General features: G+C 40.2%; 2 protein-coding genes across 2 annotated transcripts; both read right to left on the reverse strand.

Annotated features, from left to right (window-relative positions):
• Positions 1-1,131: 1,131 nt before the first annotated feature.
• LOC135495607 (uncharacterized protein DDB_G0290685-like) lies at positions 1,132-12,944 on the reverse strand. The gene is made up of 10 exons (XM_064784413.1): positions 12,815-12,944; positions 12,156-12,427; positions 7,885-7,949; positions 7,476-7,581; positions 6,631-6,765; positions 6,236-6,372; positions 4,884-4,920; positions 3,156-3,273; positions 2,984-3,048; positions 1,132-2,658 (listed from the first exon to the last, which is right to left on the reverse strand). Exons 1-10 carry the CDS (start codon positions 12,816-12,818, stop codon positions 1,693-1,695), a joined length of 1,905 nt encoding a protein of 634 aa, XP_064640483.1. The 5' UTR covers positions 12,819-12,944; the 3' UTR covers positions 1,132-1,692.
• Positions 12,945-13,029: 85 nt separating this feature from the next.
• Positions 13,030-14,893, reverse strand: LOC135495608 (EKC/KEOPS complex subunit TP53RK-like). Its single transcript, XM_064784414.1, has 2 exons — positions 14,593-14,893; positions 13,030-14,133 (listed from the first exon to the last, which is right to left on the reverse strand). The coding sequence occupies exons 1-2, from the start codon at positions 14,786-14,788 to the stop codon at positions 13,640-13,642; spliced, it is 690 nt and encodes a 229-aa protein (XP_064640484.1). The 5' UTR covers positions 14,789-14,893; the 3' UTR covers positions 13,030-13,639.
• Positions 14,894-24,303: the final 9,410 nt, after the last annotated feature.

A 24,303-nucleotide genomic window follows, 5' to 3' on the forward strand; every position in this document is an offset into this window, starting at 1 on the left:
ATTGCAAATGACCTTTGGATAAGTGATGTTGACAAAACTTTATATTGTTAGTATAAAAGGGACTGAGACTCTTTGAGGTGCCACCAATAGTCAAGGTGATGCTCTCCCCTCGTTGTCCATGAGCGAGAAAATCTTTGTCTGATATGTCCTTTAGGGATGTGACCACCTAGTGGGGAGTTGAGAATCTTCTCTCAATGTCGATTTTTGTGGCCATTAGTGTCACATCTCCTGCCAGTAAATTATGCCTCCTACCTACTCTGATTGAGTAGGGTGGTGAGAGTCTTCTCTCATTGATGATTTGGTGGCCATTAGTACCACTATATGAGTGGTTGGCTGTGTCACATCTCCTGCCAGTAAATTATGCCTCCTACCTACTCTGATTGAGTGGGGTGGTGAGAGTCTTCTCTCATTGTCGATTTTTGTGGCCATTAGTACCACTATATGAGTGGTTGGCTGTGTCACATCTCCTGTCAGTAAATTATGCCTCCTACCTACTCTGATTGAGTGGGGTGGTGAGAGTCTTCTCTCATTGATGATTTTGGTGGCCATTAGTACCACTATATGAGTGGTTGGCTGTGTCACATCTCCTGTCAGTAAATTATGCCTCCTACCTACTCTGATTGAGTGGGGTGGTGAGAGTCTTCTCTCATTGATGATTTTGGTGGCCATTAGTACCACTATATGAGTGGTTGGCTGTGTCACATCTCCTGTCAGTAAATTATGCCTCCTACCTACTCTGATTGAGTGGGGTGGTGAGAGTCTTCTCTCATTGTCGATTTTTGTGGCCATTAGTACCACTATATGAGTGGTTGGCTGTGTCACATCTCCTGTCAGTAAATTATGCCTCCTACCTACTCTGATTGAGTGGGGTGGTGAGAGTCTTCTCTCATTGATGATTTGGTGGCCATTAGTACCACTATATGAGTGGTTGACTGTGTCACATCTCCTGCCAGTAAATTATGCCTCCTACCTACTCTGATTGAGTGGGGTGGTGAGAGTCTTCTCTCATTGATGATTTGGTGGCCATTAGTACCACTATATGAGTGGTTGACTGTGTCACATCTCCTGCCAGTAAATTATGCCTCCTACTAACTGACACTGATTGAATAAAGTATTCAAAATTAATATCAATTACAAATCATCTTTTAAGTTTTATTAGTTATTTCTGCCTATATGTTGATGACATAATTACTGTTGGAATACTTTACATTACAGCAAGAATACATCTTGATGATAGTGATACCTCTACACCCCAAAGATCATTTTCATTAATTAATGACACTTGTATAACTAATCTCTTTATAAAGTAAAATGTACATATCACATTATATCACAGGCTGCTGCCACTAATACACAAACAGTATACAAACACGAGATGGCATACTGGCATGATTCTACAAGGTGTCTTGACAAATATAACAATGTCAATTACATGGTAGATAAAGGAACTGGTTTACTACAAACCAGAAACCAGGCTTGGCTCTTCTGGAATGTGAGGAGTAAAACAATATGTGACCAGTTACAACAAAACTAGATGCATGTCGCACAGAAGATGAGCCTAAATGACACCAGGAGACAATGGAAGAAATTGATGTACTCAGGTTTAAAGAGAGGCAGACAGCAGTGAAAGGAACAATTAGTCCATCTCATCAATATATCAGATATTCAAGGCGTATGGAGAACTAATGTACGTTAAATCATTTTCAAAATTGCGTCAACATCAGTAATATTAGTTACTTTAAGGGTGACCTGCTGCACTTTGATTTCGGCACCATCTTGACCTTGCACATTTTCATTTTCATAAACCTCATCGGCTGTCAGAGAATCAGCAGAATTTTCATCGTCCTCAGCCTCATCTTGAGGATCTGACAACATAGTAGTGCGACCGTTTTCCCTATCTGCATTCAATGATTCCTTCCCCTGTTCCAAATTATCACTTAAAGTAGCCACACATGTATCCCCCAATTCACCCTCTATGTTTACATTTTCTTCATTTTCGGCAGACGTCGTCTGCTCTCCATTTGAATCGAACACGTCCACACTTTCAACATTTTCAACAGTTTCATCAACAATCTCATTGTCATCATCAACACCATCGTCAGCATTGTCATTAGCATGACTTTCACCATCCATACCATTGTCATGAGCATGATTTTCACCATCAGTACCATTGTCATCAACGTGATTTTCATCACCATCAATACTATTTTCACCATCAACATCAATGCCATCATGAACAGCCACAACATTTTCATCATTCTCAAAACTGTTGTCACCATTCATGCCATCAGTGGTTTCTCTTTTAAGAATTGCACCAGCGTCAACATTAGCACTGTCAGAATTATCAACACCTGTATTATCAATGTCTGTATTGTCAAAATTTTCAACACCTGCATTATCAGCATCTGCATCATCAGAATTATCAACATCTGCATTGTCTATGCCACTTTCAACGTTGTCCACCCCATTATCAATGATTCCTGTATCCTCATTGGATGATGCACCCTGCTCCATTTTTGCCTCGTCAATCCCACTTTCGACCCCGCTCTCCTTTCCACTGTCGTCTGCCCCCGTGCCAATGACCTTGAGGTCCAGATTCTGCTCGGAGAAGGTCACACTTTTAGAAGACCCAACACGCTTTCTACTCTTGATCTCATCCTGCAAAAAGATGAAAATGCACTGCCTTTGCACTTGGTCAAAACATTCTTTCAGCTCCTCACTCCGAATGTGTTTTGATGATATTGATAAGTCACGCCCAGAGGAAGACTTCTTTGTCTTTCTCTCACCAAAATCATTTGGAGTTGAAAGAAGTCGTTTACCACCGGGAGTACGCCACAACATTTTACAAGCATGGATGACTGCAGTTTTCTGAATGCTCCAACTATGGCCAAGTACCAATGCCATATTGGGCTGGTATTACAAACCCGAATGAGTACAGAAGTCTATCGACAGAAAGTTTAAAAGAGGCCTATAGATGGCATACCTCATTTTGTAAAATTCCACTGTGGCTGCTAGCCACACTTCTTGATCTTGGATGGCCAATTTGATCTGCAAAAAAAGAGGACATGAAAACCTCGGGGCATGATAATTATCATAAAGTACAATTGTTGATGACGCATGTCTTCATTATGAAAAGGCTTTTCTCTCTTACTCACCTTTAGATCTGAGGTCCCTGTCTTTGCCAGGTTGAGTAATAAAAGTGTGACCATCTCCGACCTCCGTTGCACTGTCTACTTGTGAATAATGATCACCTGGTGCCTGGTATTTACCCCGCTAGAAGAGATCAGATAATAAGACTTCAGTGAAGAATAATCGTCTGAAAATTAATTTGGCCTGGAACATCGATTGAGGATGCGGCCCAGTTAAAACGAATTTGCTTGGTCAATGCCAGAGGTCCATATTCCCACTGGCTCTCATCCCTTGTTGTGAGTCTTGCTGTTTAACACTTATTGTTCACCTGGCCAAGCAGTGCTGCTGGCCGAGGAAGCCAAGGACTGGGGAGATTCCCCTGCTCTTTCTGAATGATCCTTATAAGGGTTCTTTCTTGACGCATGCGCCATTGACAGTAACATAACTTGGCCTTTGAGAGCGACATTGTCCCCCTGGTAAGCCTGATGAATGTTACTTAGAGGGGTAAGTCGTTAGTTCACATCTCATTACTCTTGGTCCAACTTAATCTATTTCCTAACTTTAAAACGGTGTCATTGAAGTGGGATTTTATACTAATTGAGTTTGGGAACTTCAAGGTAGTTAAGGTATTCTCTGATTGGAACTCCAAGTTTACAGGCAAGGAGAAAAATCCATGCATTGAGTCACTTGGAATGTGAAAATAAAACGTGTCTGAAATGCAACAAATGTGCTGTGCAAGTTGTTGGCAAACATCCGCAGTTGAAATCAGCAATGCAACATTCCTTGATACTGTTAAACCCTTTATTTTCCCACGCCTAATATTTTTGCAATTTATGAACACAAGGCAAATATCAGGGGTACAAAAGTGTTCAACTTCAAGCAATCATGTTTTTGCAAACAAACAGATCAGCAAGAAAGAGGAATTTACAGTACATGGAAGTTTCAACACTTGGAACATGCAACACTGCTAAACATGCAAACAAAATATCAAAAAATTATTCAGGATCCATTTTGATGGCTATATGATCTATCATGCTAAAGATTGACATGTATTTACAAAATTCGCAAAACTGGTGACCAATCCATATGGCATGCCCTTGAGTGCATTAAAATTCAACCAGGGATTGAATGAACTGAAAGGGTTTCAACACCACCCAATAAACTGCATCAGACACCTAGAAAATGTTTGCAATTCTTATCAGGCTATATCAGCTGAAGTATGTTGGAAACAGAATTGGTTGATTTAAATGTGTACAAGCATTTTCCCACACTGTCCGTTCCAGCAAGTTGACTCATGTAAACTACAAACACTTTTCTGAGAAGTCCAGCTCGAGAAGAACATGTACCACATGTAGTCGAAATCAATTTTCTACTTTAATTCAAGTAAAATATTTGCAAACATTTTAAAGTCATGGCCGAATTCATTCAGAAGGCAATCCAGTAAACTCCAAACATTATACTCTTACCCAAACACCTTTACAACAAAAATGATATGATTTTTTAATGCATATTGGACAATGTCGGAGTGGGCGACATGGCGCCTTGGACAGAATCAATATGGAATCATTATGAACGGGCATACAAATATTGAAAATCAAGCAAGGAAATTTGTATTATCAGCAGACCAATGCCGCTGTTGATAAAGTAAATATCTACTGTTGTTGATTAAGTAAATATCTACTGATATGGTACTTTTTTGGCCAAGGAGGTAAGCTTTTAAAATGCTTTGGAAAGGAAACAAATATTTCACTCACCTCTTGAACTGTATGTCTGTATTCTCCACCACCAAGCCTGTAGGGTGCATTGAAGGAGAAGAGGAAGGCAACAGGCAGAAAAAAGGAGAGGGAGAGAAGCATGGAAGTGAGGATGTGAGGATGTGGGAAGAAGAAAAGACAGTTGGAAGAGAAGAGAAGATTGCAGTTGAATATGTGCAGCAGATTGAAATATGAGCAGATGAAAAATGATAAAATATGAGCAGATGAGAATTGATCCAATTTGTACAGATGAGAATTGATGAGAGGGGAAAGATAGAAAAAGATGTTTTGGAGGAAAAAGAAAAAAAACAAAACAAACATTAGTGTATTTCACGGCACTGAATAAAGAATGTAAACAAACAGCAGCCTTTGCATTTATTTTATTTCAATTCCTTTGCCCTTGGTTTAAAATTGCAAGGTTGCTTTATTTCGAAAAGGTGTGTACAAACGTCAAGTCGAAAGATATTCATATGTATACAAATGTATTCTGAAAGTTCATATGTTCATTCAAGTCTGAGAGGATTCTTCGACAGTCCAGCTAGGTCAAGGTCAAGTTCAAACTTTGTTTCAAGGTCAAACTTGATTTCAAAGTCAATATACATGAAAGGTCAAGTCTAGGTCAAGGTCAGCGCAGCATGTCCTGTTTATCCCTTACAAATGTTGTGAAGCAAGCAGAGCGAACATTCTGGTTTCCCTGTCTCTGGCACCTGCCAAGCAAGTTTAAGCTCATGTTTGCAAGTTTGAGACAATGCGTTTCCATGTTTTGGTTGCAAAGCCTTAAACTTTCTGCTCGATTGTGGCACTGCCCCGAACAGTGCTGAACATTTTTTGAAGATATTCTTCAGCCTAAACTTTGTATTTAGCTCAATTTCTGGTGTAATGCGCAAAATAAATGGCTTGAAATTCAACTCTGGCAGAAATTCAATGTCATACACCGACAGTTTAGTATCGTCACTGTCTACATCCGTCTCGGCTGTTTTGCCAGTAGAACAATTTGCAGTACTTGGTGTACTTTTAAGCAAAGGCACAAAACAGGTAGAAGTTCCCTCTTTATCGTAAACCATAGGCATCTTGTACGGTAAATGCAGTTGCCTTTTCATTCTGTGCAAAAGCAAGAGGTACCGTAAGGAGGTGAATGCAAAATAACACGTAGCACTGGCAGACGCACTGGCAGTCGTCAAAATTATTTGATGAGTTATGCATTGAGACTGTCACAGTAGACTTCAATATGTCGTCAATAGTATAAGCATTACAAAATGCGCAATCAATTCCAAAATTGCTTAGGACAGGGCCTGTTTTATGACAGGATGTGGCAACATTTACCCCCGCTTAACCTTAAAACCCAGCTTTACCTCAGTGTCTTCGTCATCTGAGAATGGCTTCTCTCCCGCAACATCTTCAACTCATTTTCATCGATTATATACCGGTTGTGCAACAGAGCGGGTGTGGCAGACATGTAGTAGAGCCGGTCAACCCGGTATCCCTTCACCTATAATGAAAAAAACAACACTAATTTATTTTAAGTGTTAATTGATGTACACATGAGACCGACATTGCTTTGTATTCATGGATCTTGCCCACAGATCGAGTGATACATTCTGGTACCATACCATGCTTCAAGCAATGGCTTCAAACCTTTCAATTACTGTAAAGTGATTGGGTTGAACACTTCGGAGCTACTTATGCTCATGAACATTTCATTTGAAAGGCCTGGAAAGCCTCCTATTTCACCTCTTCCATTGCATACCTCTGACGTCCTCTTCAACGTCCGACACCTTTCCAAAGCCTTCTGTCCAGCCTCTAATCTTACAGACTGCTCACTTCCATTTAGTTTGCTGCCGTCTGCGGTCGATATTAAGCGACTCTCCGGAGTTACACTCGTCTGTAAGATAGTGAGAGTACAATTTAATAAAGCTGGCAAAAGTTGTCTTAATCAGCATGATCAGAGTCCATCACTGGCTGATGCACTGCCCCCCCCCCCCTCCCACATCGCGAGTCTATAAAACCCATGTACATTTATCGTTGCGCAGTCAAGTGCTGGTGGCAAGAGCTAGACTTGAGATCGAGGCCTCAGACAGCAGGGTATCTCCTACTCTTTGCAAATGACCCCGAGGATTATTTTCAGTGCACACACCAAATAGACTTTTGCCTTTTGTCAACCAGTCGAGCAGCTCTAGTGAAAACATGTTTATTGAACCATGCAACATGACTGATTGTTGACAGGCAGTCAAACGCGCTAACCACTGGACCACAGGGCGTGGGCAACAAACCATGCAGAAGATTGACCACCTTGCAGAACGTCGAGTTCTCTTGATATGAGAGGTACGATAACAATTAGACATTTTAGATAGTAGGATATTTTGCTTTTCTGTGAATAAACTTATGATATCTGTTTAAGTTAGTCCATGCGGTGATTTTATGCCTGCTGCGCCAATCTTTGTGGCGCAGGCTCAATGGGTAACAACTAAAGATAAATTTGGACAATAAAAGTGCTTCTTCATCAAAGATATCAAGCGCTATGGACTTCAAAAACATTTTTCTGTTTTTAAGCTACTTTTATTGCACTCTTCAACTTCTTTTTAGATAGCTTACCAAGTATCTTTCTGAGCATATTGACATTGGCCGGTGGGTGGGTGTTTTGGCAGCACTTCTTGGGCTTACAACTGGCAGTGGGACTTGTTTGAACCTGCTAGTGGAACTGAAAGAAAAAAGTAGATAGAACTAGCAGTGGGACCTGTTTAAACCTGCTACCGTACTTTAACTGAAAGTGGTAAGTAGAACCAGGTGTGAGACCTGTTAGAGCCATGTATTCAAACTAAAAATCGAAAGGAGATAGAATCGGCAGTGAGACATGTTTGAATTGAACCTCGTATGAAATCAGTGGTCTATTTAAACATGTTCAACTGATATACTGCTTAATTCAGATGATACTGTTTGACTAGTTGCTGCATGTCAACTGGAGATTTGATAGCAAAATATTAAAAATTAGGAAATCACTTACCAAAATGACCTAGGTGACAATGATCGCTGAACATTGATTTCATCTGTTTGAACATTGCTCGAAATCTGAAATATACAATGCAAGCTTGGTTATAGCATGTAACAATGACTGTTGAACACTGATTTAATCTGTTTGAACAAAGCTGGAAATCTGAATGGGCAAGAACTCTATTATCTGTTCAATATCTAAATACCAGCACTTCAGACGAAACACAACTGAACAATCTGAAGTTAAAGACCTACAAAGTTCATGAACAAACACTTTTATTGAGTTTACTCTAGACGTTTAAGCTTGTGAATTGTAAACTCGAAACAAACAACAGCTTAAGGTGCCTTTCACTGGAATCGGCACACGCAAAGCATTCTCTAAATTCGTGAAGACATTTAATGTAAAGACAGAGATATATCCTACACACACATGTCTTAGATTTAGAAGTACTTGTGGAGGGTTTAAAGCAATCTGAAAGAAAAATATGTGGTTGTTTTTTAAACTCTGGCACCACACTGCCTAATCCTTACAATCAACTTCTTAAAAGGCCACATGTTTCAAACTAACCTTTTGCTTATACACGTATTAAGAGTAAACGTGATTTCCATAGAACGAAATATTTTACCGCATTTATCAGCTAAGGCTAAGGACAACTCTCTAATAAGGACAGCACTTGTCAGTCCTACAATGTAAGGGGGTCCTAGATAGAGAGGTTCAACTGTATTTGACATCACATCAGGGGGTAATAGTGATATCATAGCACCGAGATGCCTTGAGGGTCAATGTCATCAGAAATGAGGTCATGATTTTATCTTTATCAAGACTGTCTCTGGGCTCTAGTTTTCTCCTGCACCTGGAATACTCGATGCTCCACACCAGGTCATGAAAGTTTGTCAGGGAATAAATTTTGTTTATGTGAGACAGACCACAGGTTTATTGTAACATATTATGGTAATATCAGACAACATGAAACAACAGTTGTCACAGCCATGAGTTTGTCACAGTTTACACCACAACTACTTCTGCGCGTATCAATGTATTGACATCTTAAAAGTTTACTACAGGTGCATGACGAAGCACTGACATCAAGAGCAAACATAATATAGTTTGAATAACAGCGACCACCAGAGCACCACACCTCTGGACCACACCAGGGTAGCGAAAAGCCTGAGATGAGGTTCTTGCGATACATAGAGAAAGACCAGTAATTCAATTGACAGTAAGATCGTGTCAAAGATGTATAAGATCACTGAAATCAAAAGCACTCTCAGTACTTATTTATATTCAAAATTCCCTCAAAAGCATTGCCCCAGACAGCAGTTTCACCCAGAGCCATAACCATTAGACTGCCAATGGATGACATCATGGGCGCCAAATAGTTTTTACCTGGTGCGCAAACAAAAAAAAGTCTTTCTCGAAATCACATCCATTTTCGTTATCGGGTTTTCGCAGAGACCACTTCATTTGATTTCCGTTGATTCATAAAAGCTTCCGCTCCCACGTCAAATCAGAGAATTGTCATGATTACATGTGTCCAGATAGTAGGCCAGTGCACTTAATGGAGGGAAAATCAATATCCAAATGAAATGAACTGAGTTATTTCTCCAATAAATACTTCATATGAATTGCCAAAGGTAACTCGTGAATGATTCAGCGAATGTCAGCAGAGTCGGAATGGCCTGAGTCGTCTCAGATTCATGGCATTCTGATGCCCGAGTGGGACAGGGATACCATCATGTGGGTGATATCATGACTGGATCACCCAAAGCTATAAATCTTAGCTTTGAGTCCCAGTTGATTGATAACACGTTTAGGCCCTAGACAAACTCAGTGGCTTTGATTATGTGACAGTAAAGCGGATGAAAACAGGGGTCACTTTTTTGATGGTGAAAAGCCATGAGGATAAACCCAAATTCTTTGATGCATTGCACATGAGTTGGCTTAAAAAATATGCGGAGTAATCCTAAAAAGCCTAAAGATGGATCATCCAGGCCAAGACCAATAACGCATTGGATTTGAATAATGACTTTAGTCATAAACCTTTAAAAGACTAAGCAAGCAATCTACTTGGAATCATAGAAGCACTTGACAAATGCTTGACATTTATGAGCAAATTTAATCAGATTTACTCTAATTTCTAAACACAAAGACTCAACTTTTTTCATTTCCTGTACACAAGGAGGACTATTTTTCGATTAAAATGTAGCATTCGTCTGAAACAAATTTTGTAACCTTTTTTAAGGTTGGGTGGTTAGGGCAGCTACCCCCTGGTTCACAATTCTGAGTCAATAGACTACTATGCTTCAGAAATGTCAACCCAATCCAGAAAATCACAACGATTTTCCAGTCGTGATTATCATAAGCATGCCATAATCACAACCAATCAATACCTTTGCTCGATCCGTTCACCACTTCTGCGGATATTGATAATTTCATTGTCAATATTTATAGACATAATGTTGTGGTTTCCCTCCAGCCAGTTTGAATAGTCTAGCCAATATTTAGTGCAAACCTTACTCGGTAATGTCAAAATATTATTCTGGGGCTCTTACAAGAGAAAAGCATGTTTTTCTAGTCACGCACAAGTTTACATAAATCTGGAAAATCCAGCTCAACTTGAGACTGACTTTGAGAACATTTCGTACAGGCGTTATAAAGGAATTTTTACCTTGGTCAGATTAACTGAGTGTTTCATTGCAACCGGTCAATGCTTTCTTTTAGTAGGTTTATAAATTTAACTTGTGGATTTGCCAGGTTCGAAATATTGCGATAATTTGTTTAAAATAATCAACAAGAAAACGACAGGGTAAAATGTTCTTAATACACTCTTAGAAAGGTTTTTGAAGTTTTGAAAAACTTGGGTTCTGGGCGCTCCCCAGAACCGCACTGAGGCCCTATTGCATGGTAGCCAGCAGTGTCAATTACAACATATGTAGGGCATCAACATTTCAATTGCCCTCCCCCTAAATGAATAATATAGTATCAAATTAAACTTATAGAACTCAACCCACGGAAAATTATTCGCTATAATCAATATCAAATTTCAATCTTATTACTTTTTATGAATGGGTGCATACCAATTATGTCAAATGTTTGAACAGTTCTGTGCACTGATGCCAAGAACTTGTGATATTATCAAAAATATTGATAGTCGAAAGCAATTGTAAACTTATGTTAGACTCTGCATGCCACAATTGACTGTTTTTATGGGTATTATAACCATATTTTCTTTTTAACTAAGACCCCAAACTAGCTTTATTTTGGGCCGTAACAACTGACTTAACCAGAATAAAGAACCCAATTAAATGGTGAGCACAAATTGTGACAATGAATACGATTTTCAATAATCACCGCACGAATACATGATTGATTCACCTGACTACATTTGGCAATATATCATAACTGCAGAAAATGGCAAAGATGGCTGTATAGATCGTTTCCACCATTCAAGCTTACATTTTGAATAAAACATCGGATAATAACATGGCAAGTAAATATCTAATAAACCGTCCTGATATTGTAAAGAATGACCAGGTTAAGAATGACCAGGTACATTAGTCATTACTTTTACTTTTGCAATCTTCTTTTGGCAAATATTCATGGTACTAATGAAAGAGAAGCCGTAGAAGTTCAGAGAGTAGTTGAAGAATAGATCTATGGACCTATAGGTAGGGTCGAGATCTCATAAATCAGGACAAGCAGATTTACAATTCTCTAAGGTTAGGGTGAAATTCTTATTAAGACTAATGTATATGTGCTTACAAAGAGGTACATTACAAGTCCAATTTCAGTATGGAAGGCCAATATTCAATGGTTTGATATGTTGAAATCATGAAGGAAAAAGTTTGTCTCATTCTGATTATTATTTGAATGTACAAAGCTCAGGCAAAATATGCAAACATTGAAAAAAATTTGACAAGGATTTAGTCTGAGCTCTCTGGCTAAACAATATGCAATATTGTAATCTTAATCTCAGTGATAAAACTAGCGATAATTGTCAAACATGTCAACGGCACAAAAAGTTTAATATGTAAAAGCTTGCAATCAATAACCTTAGGTGATTCATATTCCACTATGCCCATGTGGCTTTAGCCAACATCTTAACCCCACCCTTGCAATGTTTGGTGAGAAAACCAATACCAGCAGTTTGGTATCAAGTCTTCTAGACATGATTGTAGAGCGCACTATCTGTCACTCTGATTCCTGATAGTGGTAGGGCACTACATTATTTGCTCTCTTTGTACATTTTCTTTCTGTTGGAGATCAGGTAAATCGATAATTACCGGAATCACCATGTCTTGTATGTACTCTGGAGGAGTCCCACTTCTTTGCGCCACAGTCGCAGGTCTCTTACTAGCAGAAGGCAATCGATTTGGAGGCAACTTCTGGCGAATTTGACCTGATGATTTTGGTGGCTGCTGGGGATAGTTGCGTGTTGATTTTTTCGGCATCCATGACGACTTGAGCTGTATTCCCAGTCTGTTGGCATGACTTATTCTGTCCAGGCCTGGATTCACAATCCGCTTGTATAGAAATTCACTTGGCTGAATGTCAGCTGTAGAAAAGAAATAAGGTTGCCAAAAAATGATGTGTTTATTCCTGTTGCTCTGTAGAGGACTCCACTGCGTCAATTGTCTGATATTTAGAACATCTATCTGATGGCGATGGAAAAACCAAATAGCTCAAGCACAAATGTATTCGCAGTCAAACATATCCTGCAGTTTTTCAACGAACTGCCTTCCTCCCCAAATTTAGAGATCATTCAGAAGAACTTGGCCTAAACTGGCTGTCAGAGCGGGGTGGCAGTGTCAAGACGGAGACTGCAGAGTCGAGGGACAAGATGCCTGGTCAACTCAATGTTGACATGACCGTCACCATGTGTATGTCTTTTTTGCCAACAACAGACAAAATAAAGTTTGAATCTCCAAGATCAGATACCTACCCATTGTTGAATAGCTCCCAGTCACGCAGGTCGAGAAAATAACTGTCAGGAACAGCTGTCACGATTCACAAGCTATCCAACGTCAGCAGGTCAGTCATGCATGAGACCCGACATGCATTTGCATGTCAAATCAGACAGCCGGGAAGGTAACTTGTGAGCTCTTTTCAAAAGTGTTTTTTCGCAATAAAACACAAAATAAAAATGATGAAATCCACTTCAAATGAAAGGGTGTGCTTTATTTTATTCCACTACATGACTCTTTTTTCAGTTTACGTCAATATGACAAAGTTAACACTGTTTTTATAACATAATCTCCGAGCAAATTTCAGAAGGAAATCGCCACCAATGTGTTTACATGACGTCACGAGCTGGTTACCGTTGTTGTCGTGACGCCGGTTTCTTTCCAGAAAGGCCGATTTTTCACTGTCGCCAGTGGCGAGTCACAACTTGCTTCCCAGACCGAGGACAATATTGGCTGGGTGTGGATGATCTTTAGTATCGTATCATATCAGGCATCATATCAGGTAGAGATTTGTTCTTTGAGATGAATGTTTCCAGGGGAATGGTTCTTCTCAAAATACACAGAAGCTGATAAACATACATGTATTGTACATAGACTATGTCTTGGGGGGGGGGGGGGGGAGGGAGCAGTGAAAAGCCCTATCTTCATTATGCAATTTGCAATTTACTCTCCAAATCTCTAGGTTTCTGAGGCTCCAAACTGAAGCCAAAATGCCATTTTGTTTGGTCACATAGGGTTGAGTAAGAGACCTGCTGGCCCCTCCAATAGAAAATTTTTATTCAACTTATTTGAAGCACGAAGTTTTACCCAACCATGGTTCTCTTTCGTCCCCGTAAACGCACTTCGTCCAATTTTTTCATGACCTCCACAGCACCTCCTTTACTGTGTTTTACATAACTTTTAAGCACATGGTTGAAAAGTTTCTCAGTGTTAGGATGAGTACTAAGAAAAGCCCTTTCTAAGACGTACAAATCCACACCTTTGTCCTCTGCAACATTCTCAATATAACTCAGTCCAAAGTCTATCATGATCAGTTCTAAGTTCTGGAGATTAACAGCAGTTTTTAGTAGCATGTTCGACGTAGTCATGTCCCCGTGAATAATGTTTTTCTCATGCATTTTCCCAACAATAGCTCCAATCTTTTCTGCCAGTGTTTTGAGTTTCTCAACATAAGTCTCTGGATGCAGTTTCTGAATGCTAACGATTTGGTCCCTAACTGTAATCGATTCCTCGATGAATTCCATGTAGATCTTGTTCGTCTCCAAATCCACAAAATAGACAACTGGAGTTCTGATGCCTGAAATGCAAACCAGAATTACATACATACCGGCTTAGGTCATGCATCCTGCGACAATAGGGGTTAATGTTTGCTTCTCCGGCACTGCACACAAACTTATGGCCATGAGACATTAACCATCACTGGCATGGCCGAGCGATGAACTGCGGAAAATGCGGTGGTTGTCCTCAATTGACCATTGTCAGTGACAGACTTCCAGGTGTGGTGGTCGGTCCTATAAAGACCAGAAATTGATCGGTAACTGGTCATAGTTTATCGCCCAGTTCGGAGTTCCCTTTACCTTGGCCTTTTGGGTTACGGTTGTGATATTTATTCAGATAACATGATTCGTTTGGCGCGCGAGCCTCCGCTCCTGGCCCCATCCCAATATCGCTCCAATATTGGATTCTGATTATCCATCAGTAAAATTGGTGATTATTGCGTTAGGTTTTAGACTAAGACATAGAAACGGATTCTTACCATTCGCTCGGCATCTCATGATGCATCTAACTTCAGATTTTGTTCTCTGTGCAGTCAGTGATTTGTCCAGAGCAGGATGTCTGTAGGTTTTTGGGAATCTTTCCTTGATAATGCAAGGTAAACCGTATAATTCTGACTTAAATATCCTTCCCTCAGCTCCTTGCTTCAACAACACGTTATTGGCATCGTTTGCCATGACCTAAATTGGGCGAAAAACTGCTTTTTGCAGATAAAAATCTTGGAATTCTTCAATTTTTGAAACCGGAACTACAACTACGCCATCTGTGCATTTTGCGATTTGGTGAAATCCGGAAATCCGTCCATGAACGTCGGAACCGAGGAGCGCCACTATCGGTGCTGAGATAAACCAGGCTGGTGGGCAAGAAATTTTACAAGTCTTTTGGCGGGAATACTGCCTAAGACGAATCAGAGAGTAAAGTCAAGCCGACTGGTTAGGGCAGCTAGCCCGTGCTTGGAGCGGGAGCAGATCCATAGGGGGCGGGGGGGGGATGCAGTGGGTGCGTACCCCCAGGGCCCCACCTTCCCACGTAAAGTTTCCTTTTGGCAAAAGTTTCTTGGTAAAAAAAAACGGTATAATTTGCCGGCATGTTGCTGGAAACAGTTCTGATATATATATTGATTAAAGTAGGACTTCAGTGAATTTCCAATCAGGAGACTCCATACTATCTTGGCGATGGATACCTCAAACAGATCGATACGTTTTTTGCACAGAGCTCAGACTCTTTGGAGTCTCTCAGGGAATTCAATGTAGGCATCAACAAACACGGTCTGTTCAGCCTAAACCCGTAAGCGGCCCGTAACTCGCATTACATATACACATGTATTTATCATTCAACGTAAGCTAAATCATTTCCTAACAATGACGCAACGGCTTCTAAAATCGGCCGCGAATCCTGGCAATTAAACCTAACCGATACAAAGTATCTCATTTGCGAGCCTAATCCGAGAGATTCGATCCGATGAAAAATAAATCTTGCTCAGGATTGACATGGCGGCAAAGTGTATCTTACACTTTGCGTCAATTTTTTTGGCGGGTGAACCTACAGCTGCCATGTCTGAGACAATTACCCGCAGCCGCAATCAGTCTTTCACTGCAATGCCTGGCCTTCGTTAGCATGATTGCTTGAGGTTATTGCTGGCCTAAAACGTGGTGACCCAAGTCCAGCATGGCTGAGGTCAATTCCATCCAGATGCATGAATCCTTCATCATGCAGCTAATTTTTGACAGTGCGATTCGGCAATATGCGTCACGGTGATCCTCTGGAGGTAAGCATGGCGCGGTGATCCTTCTTTCTCTGTCCAGAAATCATTGATCAGCTAATTTTCGACATTGATCAGTCTCCGCATAAGGCTCTAAAAGTAAACACATCGCATGAGAAAAGGTACATAAGAAAGTCCTTGGTGTTTGGTGCAATACCACTCACATGAAGATTGGAGAAATAATTAGCGAGTTATTTATGTTGAGCCGTCCTCGATGAGACGGTTTTTGTTCTTCTGAGTGTAAATACTAGTAAACAATGCTTGGGAAGATGCCCTCTGTGAGGATGCCGTTTGGTTAGCAATAAACAACAACATTGTCTTCGCATAAAGAAACACGTAATGATCTTATCAACACCAGCAACATTCTGGTGGAGAAGGCCGTTAGAGACCTTGAAAGTTATTAATGAGAAAAATGATTATGATTGCGTTTACTTCTTCATTTTTGGCTTTTTCTTCCAGCCTTTGGTCATTCAGTTTGGGAACCTTTTGGTTCCAATATGGTTGTCTGCCCAGGTTGTTTCTATCACGATATTCGCCAAAACGCCAGGAACCTTTTGACCCTCGAGGTATCGCCTTCCAAATTCCAATCAATAAAATGTAATTACTTGGTCAAGATGGCGTTCCTCACGACACTAAGAGATACACCCTCCGGTTGTCTGTACACCTTGCTCGTTGTATCTTGTCTTTGACACTCGCCACCTTGGAAGTTATGTTACTAACCAACTTGTATACCGCCCGGCATCCATCAAAAACGTCAATAGTCAGTTAAAGGGACCACCTGGCCCTGGGCTTTCGGGCTACTCGCCACCCCATTTAAAAATGCAAATCAAAGATTTTCGCTTGTGTTGCGAGGCTGATGGACATGATTAGCGAAATTTGGGTTGGTCGACGGTTACATATAACACTCCGTTCGGGTTCTTGCGAAGTGTTTATTGCAGCTAATTTGTTTTTTCAACTCGGTTTGGAGAAGTCACGGTCCTCCTGGAAGCCATTTCTACATGAAAAACCAACATAGCATGCCCTATTTTTCCCTTTAATTCACTACCAACGCTATACGTGTATATAACTCTTGATTGGAATTCGGTAGTAATCAAAACAATGAGTCCTCTCTTCATTTGGGGCCTCGGGCACGTGCGCGATCCATCTCCTCTGATTACCGCCAAATCGCCCAATCTAAGATAAAATCTGCCCGATATACAGCGGCCATCGACCGGTCAAATCTTCTAGCAAAGATGAAAAGAATCTTTCAAGACTTTCAATTAGCCCAGTTTAATAAGTAGTTTATTTGAGGATCATTTTTCAGCGGAGAGTGGATATCTTATCCGCCAAGTTAAAGGAAGTAGTCATTTAGTGATAGAGATCCTGCTGTGAAAAATTTGTCATTGAGTCGTATCTTATTTTATTGTTAGTCAGGACACAAAAAAAACTCTGTCCATCCATTATGGCAAGCCAAAGCGGAATTTATTCAAGACTTTAGAATTACCATTCAAGAAGTTAAATATAAGTTCAAGAAGGAAATATATGTTCAAGACTAAAATATGTTCAACCTTGAATCAAATGTTTTCAACCTTGAATAAAATATGTTCAACCTTGAATAAAATATGTTCAACCTTGAATAAAATATGTCCAACCTTGAACAAAATATATTCAACCTTGAACAAAATATATTCAAGACTCACGTGACCATATTCAAGACGCACGTGACCACAAAATTGATGACGTAGAGCGTAGAATCTGTGGTACTTCCGATGCGTTCTGTTTCACGACAGGCATTGCGCATTTTGAACCTATAATTTGCCTGATATGTCTGTGAAACATGTATCGACTCTGACATTCACTCGGCATCCATGTCATGATGTGTAGGATTACAGTACATGTCAGGTGTAGGCGGCTAGGTACGTGTACAACCATGTGTCAAAACCTCGTGCGAACAATTCGAGCTCCGAAACGCAACACAAGTACCATGGGTTCGGGAAAGTCCGGACGCGGGTTCGGGAAAGTCCGTAAAGCATCAAAACATGAGCAACTACGTCATCAATTTTTGTGGTCACGTGCGTCTTGAATATGGTCACGTGAGTCTTGAATATATTTTGTTCAAGGTTGAATATATTTTGTTCAAGGTTGAATATATTTTGTTCAAGGTTGACAATATTTGATTCAAGGTTGACAATATTTGATTCAAGGTTGACAATATTTGATTCAGGATTGAACAAATTTTGGTCTTGAACATATATTTAACTTCTTGAATAGTAATTCCACGGTCTTGAATAAATTCCGCTTTGGCTTGCCATAATCCATCGAGCCGGGACAAATATGTTCAAAATTTCTGATAGCGGTGCTGTGCCAGAGTTTGCGTCTTCCTCGGGTTTTGGTTATTTATAGGCGTTTTCCAAACTGGGTTTCCAACGGATTAGCTTCCAAGATCCGTCCACATAAATAATTAGCAAGGCCAGCTCAGAAACAAGAAAAACAATCCCTTCCTAGTCGGGACACACCATATATACATTTACCAACAATACAAGAATCCTGCCAAGTAAAATACGAAAAAGACGCCATAACAAATATAAAGCAATGTTTGCCCCATCCCAAAACAAAGACAAATATCTTGCTAATTTATGCTCGACTCTGGTAAAGATCCGTTGCTAAATCCAAGGATAATCCCTCTGTTTAGTTGCTCACACAATACACCAGCATTTCTTGTAAAAGATGGCTAATTTTCGTGAGACCAATTTCCCAATATATCTACAGCAATACAGCACGGACCACAAAACAGGTTTTCAGTTATAATGATATGAATGATATTGGAGGTTGATTTGGGTGGCCCAAAAACCCCTTTAGTTCTTTATTTCATGTTACTCATCCTGATGTCTCCTTTACTGGTTCCAATTTCCTTCACCGAGCGTCACTACCGTCAGTACACTCACTCATGTCACTTATCGAACAAGTCAATTGAACCCACTGCTGGTGGCATTAATCCTAATATACCGTGATATCCGTCAATTTTCTGTCCTGTCGCACCTGAGACATCAGTTTCCCTCCCCTGCAGTGCCTGTCACTTTGTTTAGAAGTATCGCTCTCCTTGTGGCACCACCGAAGACCGTCTTCCTACCCCTCTCAGAATTGTTCGCATCAAAATGGCGTTTTGGTGTCCTTCACACACTCAGGGATGATTTACTAATGTAACGTGTTCCTTTTCCCGGGGTGGTCTCTGTCGATCATAGTGGTGAGACGGCTTGAGAGGCTGAGACACACACGACGCCGGGACATCGGATCCAGTCGCCTTGACGGGTATGAGAACGTAACAACAACCACAACATACAAAAATCACAAATATTCAATCTGTCCTCGTTTGGAATTTATCAACACATCACAAAATGATTGATAACTTAGCTTGCCAAATCGCTGCATGCCGTTATTCAAAAAATTTGAAAATTAAAAAATAAGACTGAGTACGATTTCAATTTGTCAAAAATGATCTACTCTCGACGAATGGTGCCCGTCTGTCTCGCATCACGCGACAATCACCATGTAAAGTGTCACATGTTTATTTTCTTAGTTTGCCCCAATCATGAAGTATTTCATCATCTTTTGTTTTTAAGTTGTCGACTCATCTTTGAAGAACGTGACCCGAATATACATGTATATGTCGGGCCCACGTAGTAGGTTTGAATCAATACGCCTGACCGAAAATCTGTTTGGTTTTGATAATCCTCAAAAAAATTCGATATCTGTGACAAAACTTGCGAAATGATCATCTTTCCGCACCGTGCTTTCCGACTCCGACGAATAAGTCAACGAGTGCAAACGAAATTACAAAAAGCAGTTGACGACTATAAATGCACCAAGTTTCATTTTTCTCGGCAGATTTCATGAAAAAGTCGGTAGGTTTGTTTTTATTTTGGAAGCAGAGCACGTTGCATGCCTAACAGAGGATGCCTCTGTTCTGGGAACATGGTTATTTACTCTGCAACCCAGCACATCCTCAAAATAATTTACTCTTTCTTGACGTTTTATCTTTTGCAGGTGATTAATGTGAAAGAGGTGCCCCTTCCTGCTGGACTCAGATGAATTTGCACCTAGTTGTAAACATGAAGCCGGAGAAGGGTTATTAAGAACCAGAGTTCTACAGCAAAACAGTTTTAAGTTTATAAAAGCGCCACACCAAAGGTGGCTTTGTGCTCCTTTTAATTATTGGCATTTGGTTAAAATTAAGGTGCGTGTTCCTGCAGGCGACGGCCGAATAAACCGCGCTTTACTGAAATATTGCATGAGATTCAATGTGCATGTACCCTACCATACGTGTACCATGTACCAGGCCTGTAGAAGAAATGAGATTCAGTTATTTCACATGCATTTCGATCAATTTCGTTGAGGAAGAACACCAGATCAGAACTAAGCATCACCTAAGATTTTGACTCTGCACCCAGTTCCACGTCACCGTGACAGTACCAAATAGAATCACTTTCAAAATATCAGAGCTAATTTGAATATTGTAAATATTACCATACGAAACAGTAAGCTGGTAAACCGCCGGACAGATGGAGTTGGGCGGACAACGTTTTTCAGAGAGAATTGGTGATATAACGCAGGGAAGGCAACCAAATGAAACAGGCATCATATTGTAGCACTGCATATCGACATTACAAAACTGTTTAATAATTCTCAATCTGGAACCAGTGATGTTTCGGCTGTTACAATAGTATTTTTAACGAAAAAATCCAAATAGAACTTGGATATACAGTATGCATAAATCCTCTCAGAAAGGCTTAGGTTTGCGGTTCTTTCGAAAGCGCCATTTTAGAACACCGAAAGCATGAGTAACTTGATTTGGCTGAACAAGTGTTTTTGACGAGGTAGGAAGCTGTTCCCTTCTATAATTGATTGACCCTTTCCAACCTTACATTAGAAGAATGGGATACCTATAGTAGATGGTACTAACCAGGAATATTCGCGGCGACTTTTTCGCTCATACGTGAGAGAAGACCGCACTCCGAGCGTTCATTTTCGCGATTTTCGCGCGAACGCACGAAAATTATCGAGTTGAACTACATAAAAGAAGACGCATGGTTAGACTTGTATCTGTTCCTTTCCATCACTGTTAATTGACCCTTTCTAACCTCACATTAGAAGAAGAGATACCTACTAATGAAGAGAACTTGCCCACCACGGCAACAAAACTACCTATATTTTGATTTTGACCACAGTGAACACGTGTAGAACAATTAGCAGACGATTTAGTTACAACTAACCATTGGCTAATCCTTGCACAATGTGGTCAAGACAATTATCCCGTCCGAAGAAGCAGTTGCTCCGCCAATTAACTGTCTGTGGTCAGCGCATACGCTGACGAGAACTGTTATGTTGCTGAAAATTTCCCGCGTCAAGCTGGACAGAAGTTGTATTTTGAAAAAGAGCTTTGAAAGTTTTGAAATTGATTAAAAATTTTGCGTTGGTTCAAGGAAAACCCGATTTCAATTAATTTGAGATATGTGACACTTTCCTTGCACAAAAGGCTAGGAAAAATCCGAGTGGCGTTGGTCGCTTGGTATCAGTATCGGGCCCAAATGTTACCCAAGCTGCAAGTTGTCGTTACCCCTTGTAAATAGAATCTATTTGTACGTACATATGAAAATGTTTCATTGGAATTCTAACCGGCTTCGACAATAATTTTAAGAAGAAAAGAGAAAGTGAAAACTGCACAATAACGTAGAATTATCAACTAAACTTTTCAGGGGTGTAGGGTAAAAAAGTCCGCCTTCATTATTTACGGAGGATGTAAATCTTAGAATAGTAAAGCAACGGACGTGATTAAACCAGTGCATTAATTTAGTGGGGGATGATGGATACATTTTTTAGTCAAGTTTGGCCTACATTTTTCTTTTTCGTAAACAAAGCAATTAAGGCAGTATATTTCCCAAAGGACCTGATTTATGGATGAGTTCACGTGAGAGGAAGGAAATCAACGTAAATCACTCTCAATGAATCGAGACGGTCTGTCTATTGGCCGTGACGATGCACACGACAGTAGAGATTGTCGTCGTGGAGTCAAAACCACTTGAAACCGCACGTGCATCCTTAAAAGTAAGATACGATTTGACACCTCAAGAAGGGTCTCTTGTTTCTTGGAATTACCGCACACGAAGCAAAATGTGAGAGCGTCTGACGTGCTAACTTCAGCGTATTTCAGTTTTTTCCACTCAAAAATAGCTTTGAAACCTTCGAACAGCTAGCCGTTATACACCAGTCTTTCATATTTCACACTAAATTCATCTCAACAAAGTAAACCAGAATCTTGCGTGCAAAAATGTACAGTTTTCTGTAACGAATGCATTGCGGTTCTTGACAGCTTACACTGAGATGAAGTCCAGCTGTTATGGCGGCGCCAAATCCAAGATGGCGTCGCGAGGATGATTCTTCTCCCAGTTGGAAGTGTATCGTCTTTGTCACCTAGCCCTCGGATACTCATTAGCTGTAATGGACAACTGTCAGTGTCACCCGCTGGAATCAAGTAACACAACAGCACCTTGTCAAACCTGGTGCAAATTTCTTCTAATTTTCTGTGCAATTATCTATTGTTTTGGTAAAGAACGCAAGCTTGTGGAGTGCATTTGTAGCGGTTGGATGCAGGACACTTGCCCGGCGTTGGGTTGAAGGCGATTTTGAAATCAATGCTAAACAATTTAGGCAAGAACATATTCGAGAAATACAACCTCACTAATGAGCTTTTGACGATGCCGACACTCATAAAAGTGGGTTGAATTGGAAGAAGAATAGACACAAAAAAGATGAGCGAAAAATTCAATCTCTTGTTTTTTGTTTTCTGAAATTTCTTTGGACCAACTCCGGTACAAGAATTAGGACGTTCCTGCTTTATATAAAAGCGTAACTGTGTTTACTCGAAGTTGGAATTCCATGGTCGTATCCTAAGGGCCATAACTATACCAAGGACGGCACATGGGGTCAATGATAGGCCCTATGGTATTGCTAATCAGGCATGGCATGCATTGGCGCAGTTAGCAACTGGACCATCTTAACAGAAAGCAAATTATCTCTCTCTTTCTTCACCTGTTTGACCAAATGCCTGCCTGACCAAAGGCTGCCAACTAAGAGGAAAATTGTAAGGTTAATGGTTCAATTGCTGAGGATGTTAATACAGTGCGTATTGACTGTAATAATTCCCCAACATTTCAAGTTAAATCGCTCAGTGTAAGCACATTTCGCACTCAGTCAAAAATTGCCACTTGGTCTTTGATTCCAGGGAAAGATGAATGTCTGAATTGACAGTTTCAAAGATAATCTCGTCCACGGATCTCTAATCTCGCCATAGGTTAAAGTAAACGTATATCCCACCATTCTGAGTGTGGCTTCAAAAAATGGAAATTATAATCAAACACCATCAGAAGCTCTCTTCGGGCAGAGTCTTTCTAATATTTGAAAGACTGCTTCGGGTAACTAAGTCATTACAAGGATGATTTGTTACGTTTTTCATCACAAAGTCATAGCGCTCCTCTATATAGGCCTTATTTTAATACGTGGTTCATTTTCGCAGCCCAAAATGTACCATTGTGGATCTTTGCAAGGTGCGAAGAGTTTGACTACGGATGCAAAATAAGTTTGGAAACAAATTTTGAGGACAAATAAAAAATTAATACGGGACCCTCTTTTACATACCGCACGTAAATGACCCTGCAACATCAAACAAAAACGGATTAAAGGCGTCAGACTCATGGTCGAAATGTTACGAAATTTTGTGTTAGGTTTACCATGTTTACTGGCTCACGGTCTGAGCTAGTTCGCAAGGCGCCCTAAAGATCCAGCACTTTCATGCGTTGATAATAATCGAACCATCCAAAATGTATACAATTGCAGCATAACTTGGAACAATATTCTGCTCAGTTGTTGTACAATTTCAATATGCCATCTTGCCTCTAGTGCTTCTGAAATGTACTTGGAATGGATTGCGATGATATCAATGGCGCCCATTTTAGTTATTACTTACTTTACATTATAATATTATTCGTAATGCGTGATATCTTCAATGTCAGGACCCATTACTTATGGTTATCTAAATGGTGTAAAGACCGTGGGTGTTCTCTGGCTGAAAAATAATGCCACACTATCAGACATACGTAACAATTCCCATTCCATTCCATTTTCCATGCCATTTTAATATTCAAAATCAAAATCAGACTTATCAAATATCCAGAAAATAGTTTTTAGTGTTGTCTCAATTCGATCCAACACGGGACCTGTTTTATGTATTCTAGGAGTTGCTGATGGAAAAGCGGAATAGCTGACTTGAATACCGCCGAAAACAATCATCTGTTTTCGTGAAAGCGATGGAGTTTTCATGTAAAAAGTCAGGAAAATTCCCACATGTTACTTCGGACCATAACTGCACCAGAATAAAGAGTCAATTTTCCCACGTTC

Source organism: Lineus longissimus, chromosome 11 (assembly GCF_910592395.1).
Source record: "Lineus longissimus chromosome 11, tnLinLong1.2, whole genome shotgun sequence".
NCBI lineage: Eukaryota > Metazoa > Nemertea > Pilidiophora > Heteronemertea > Lineidae > Lineus > Lineus longissimus.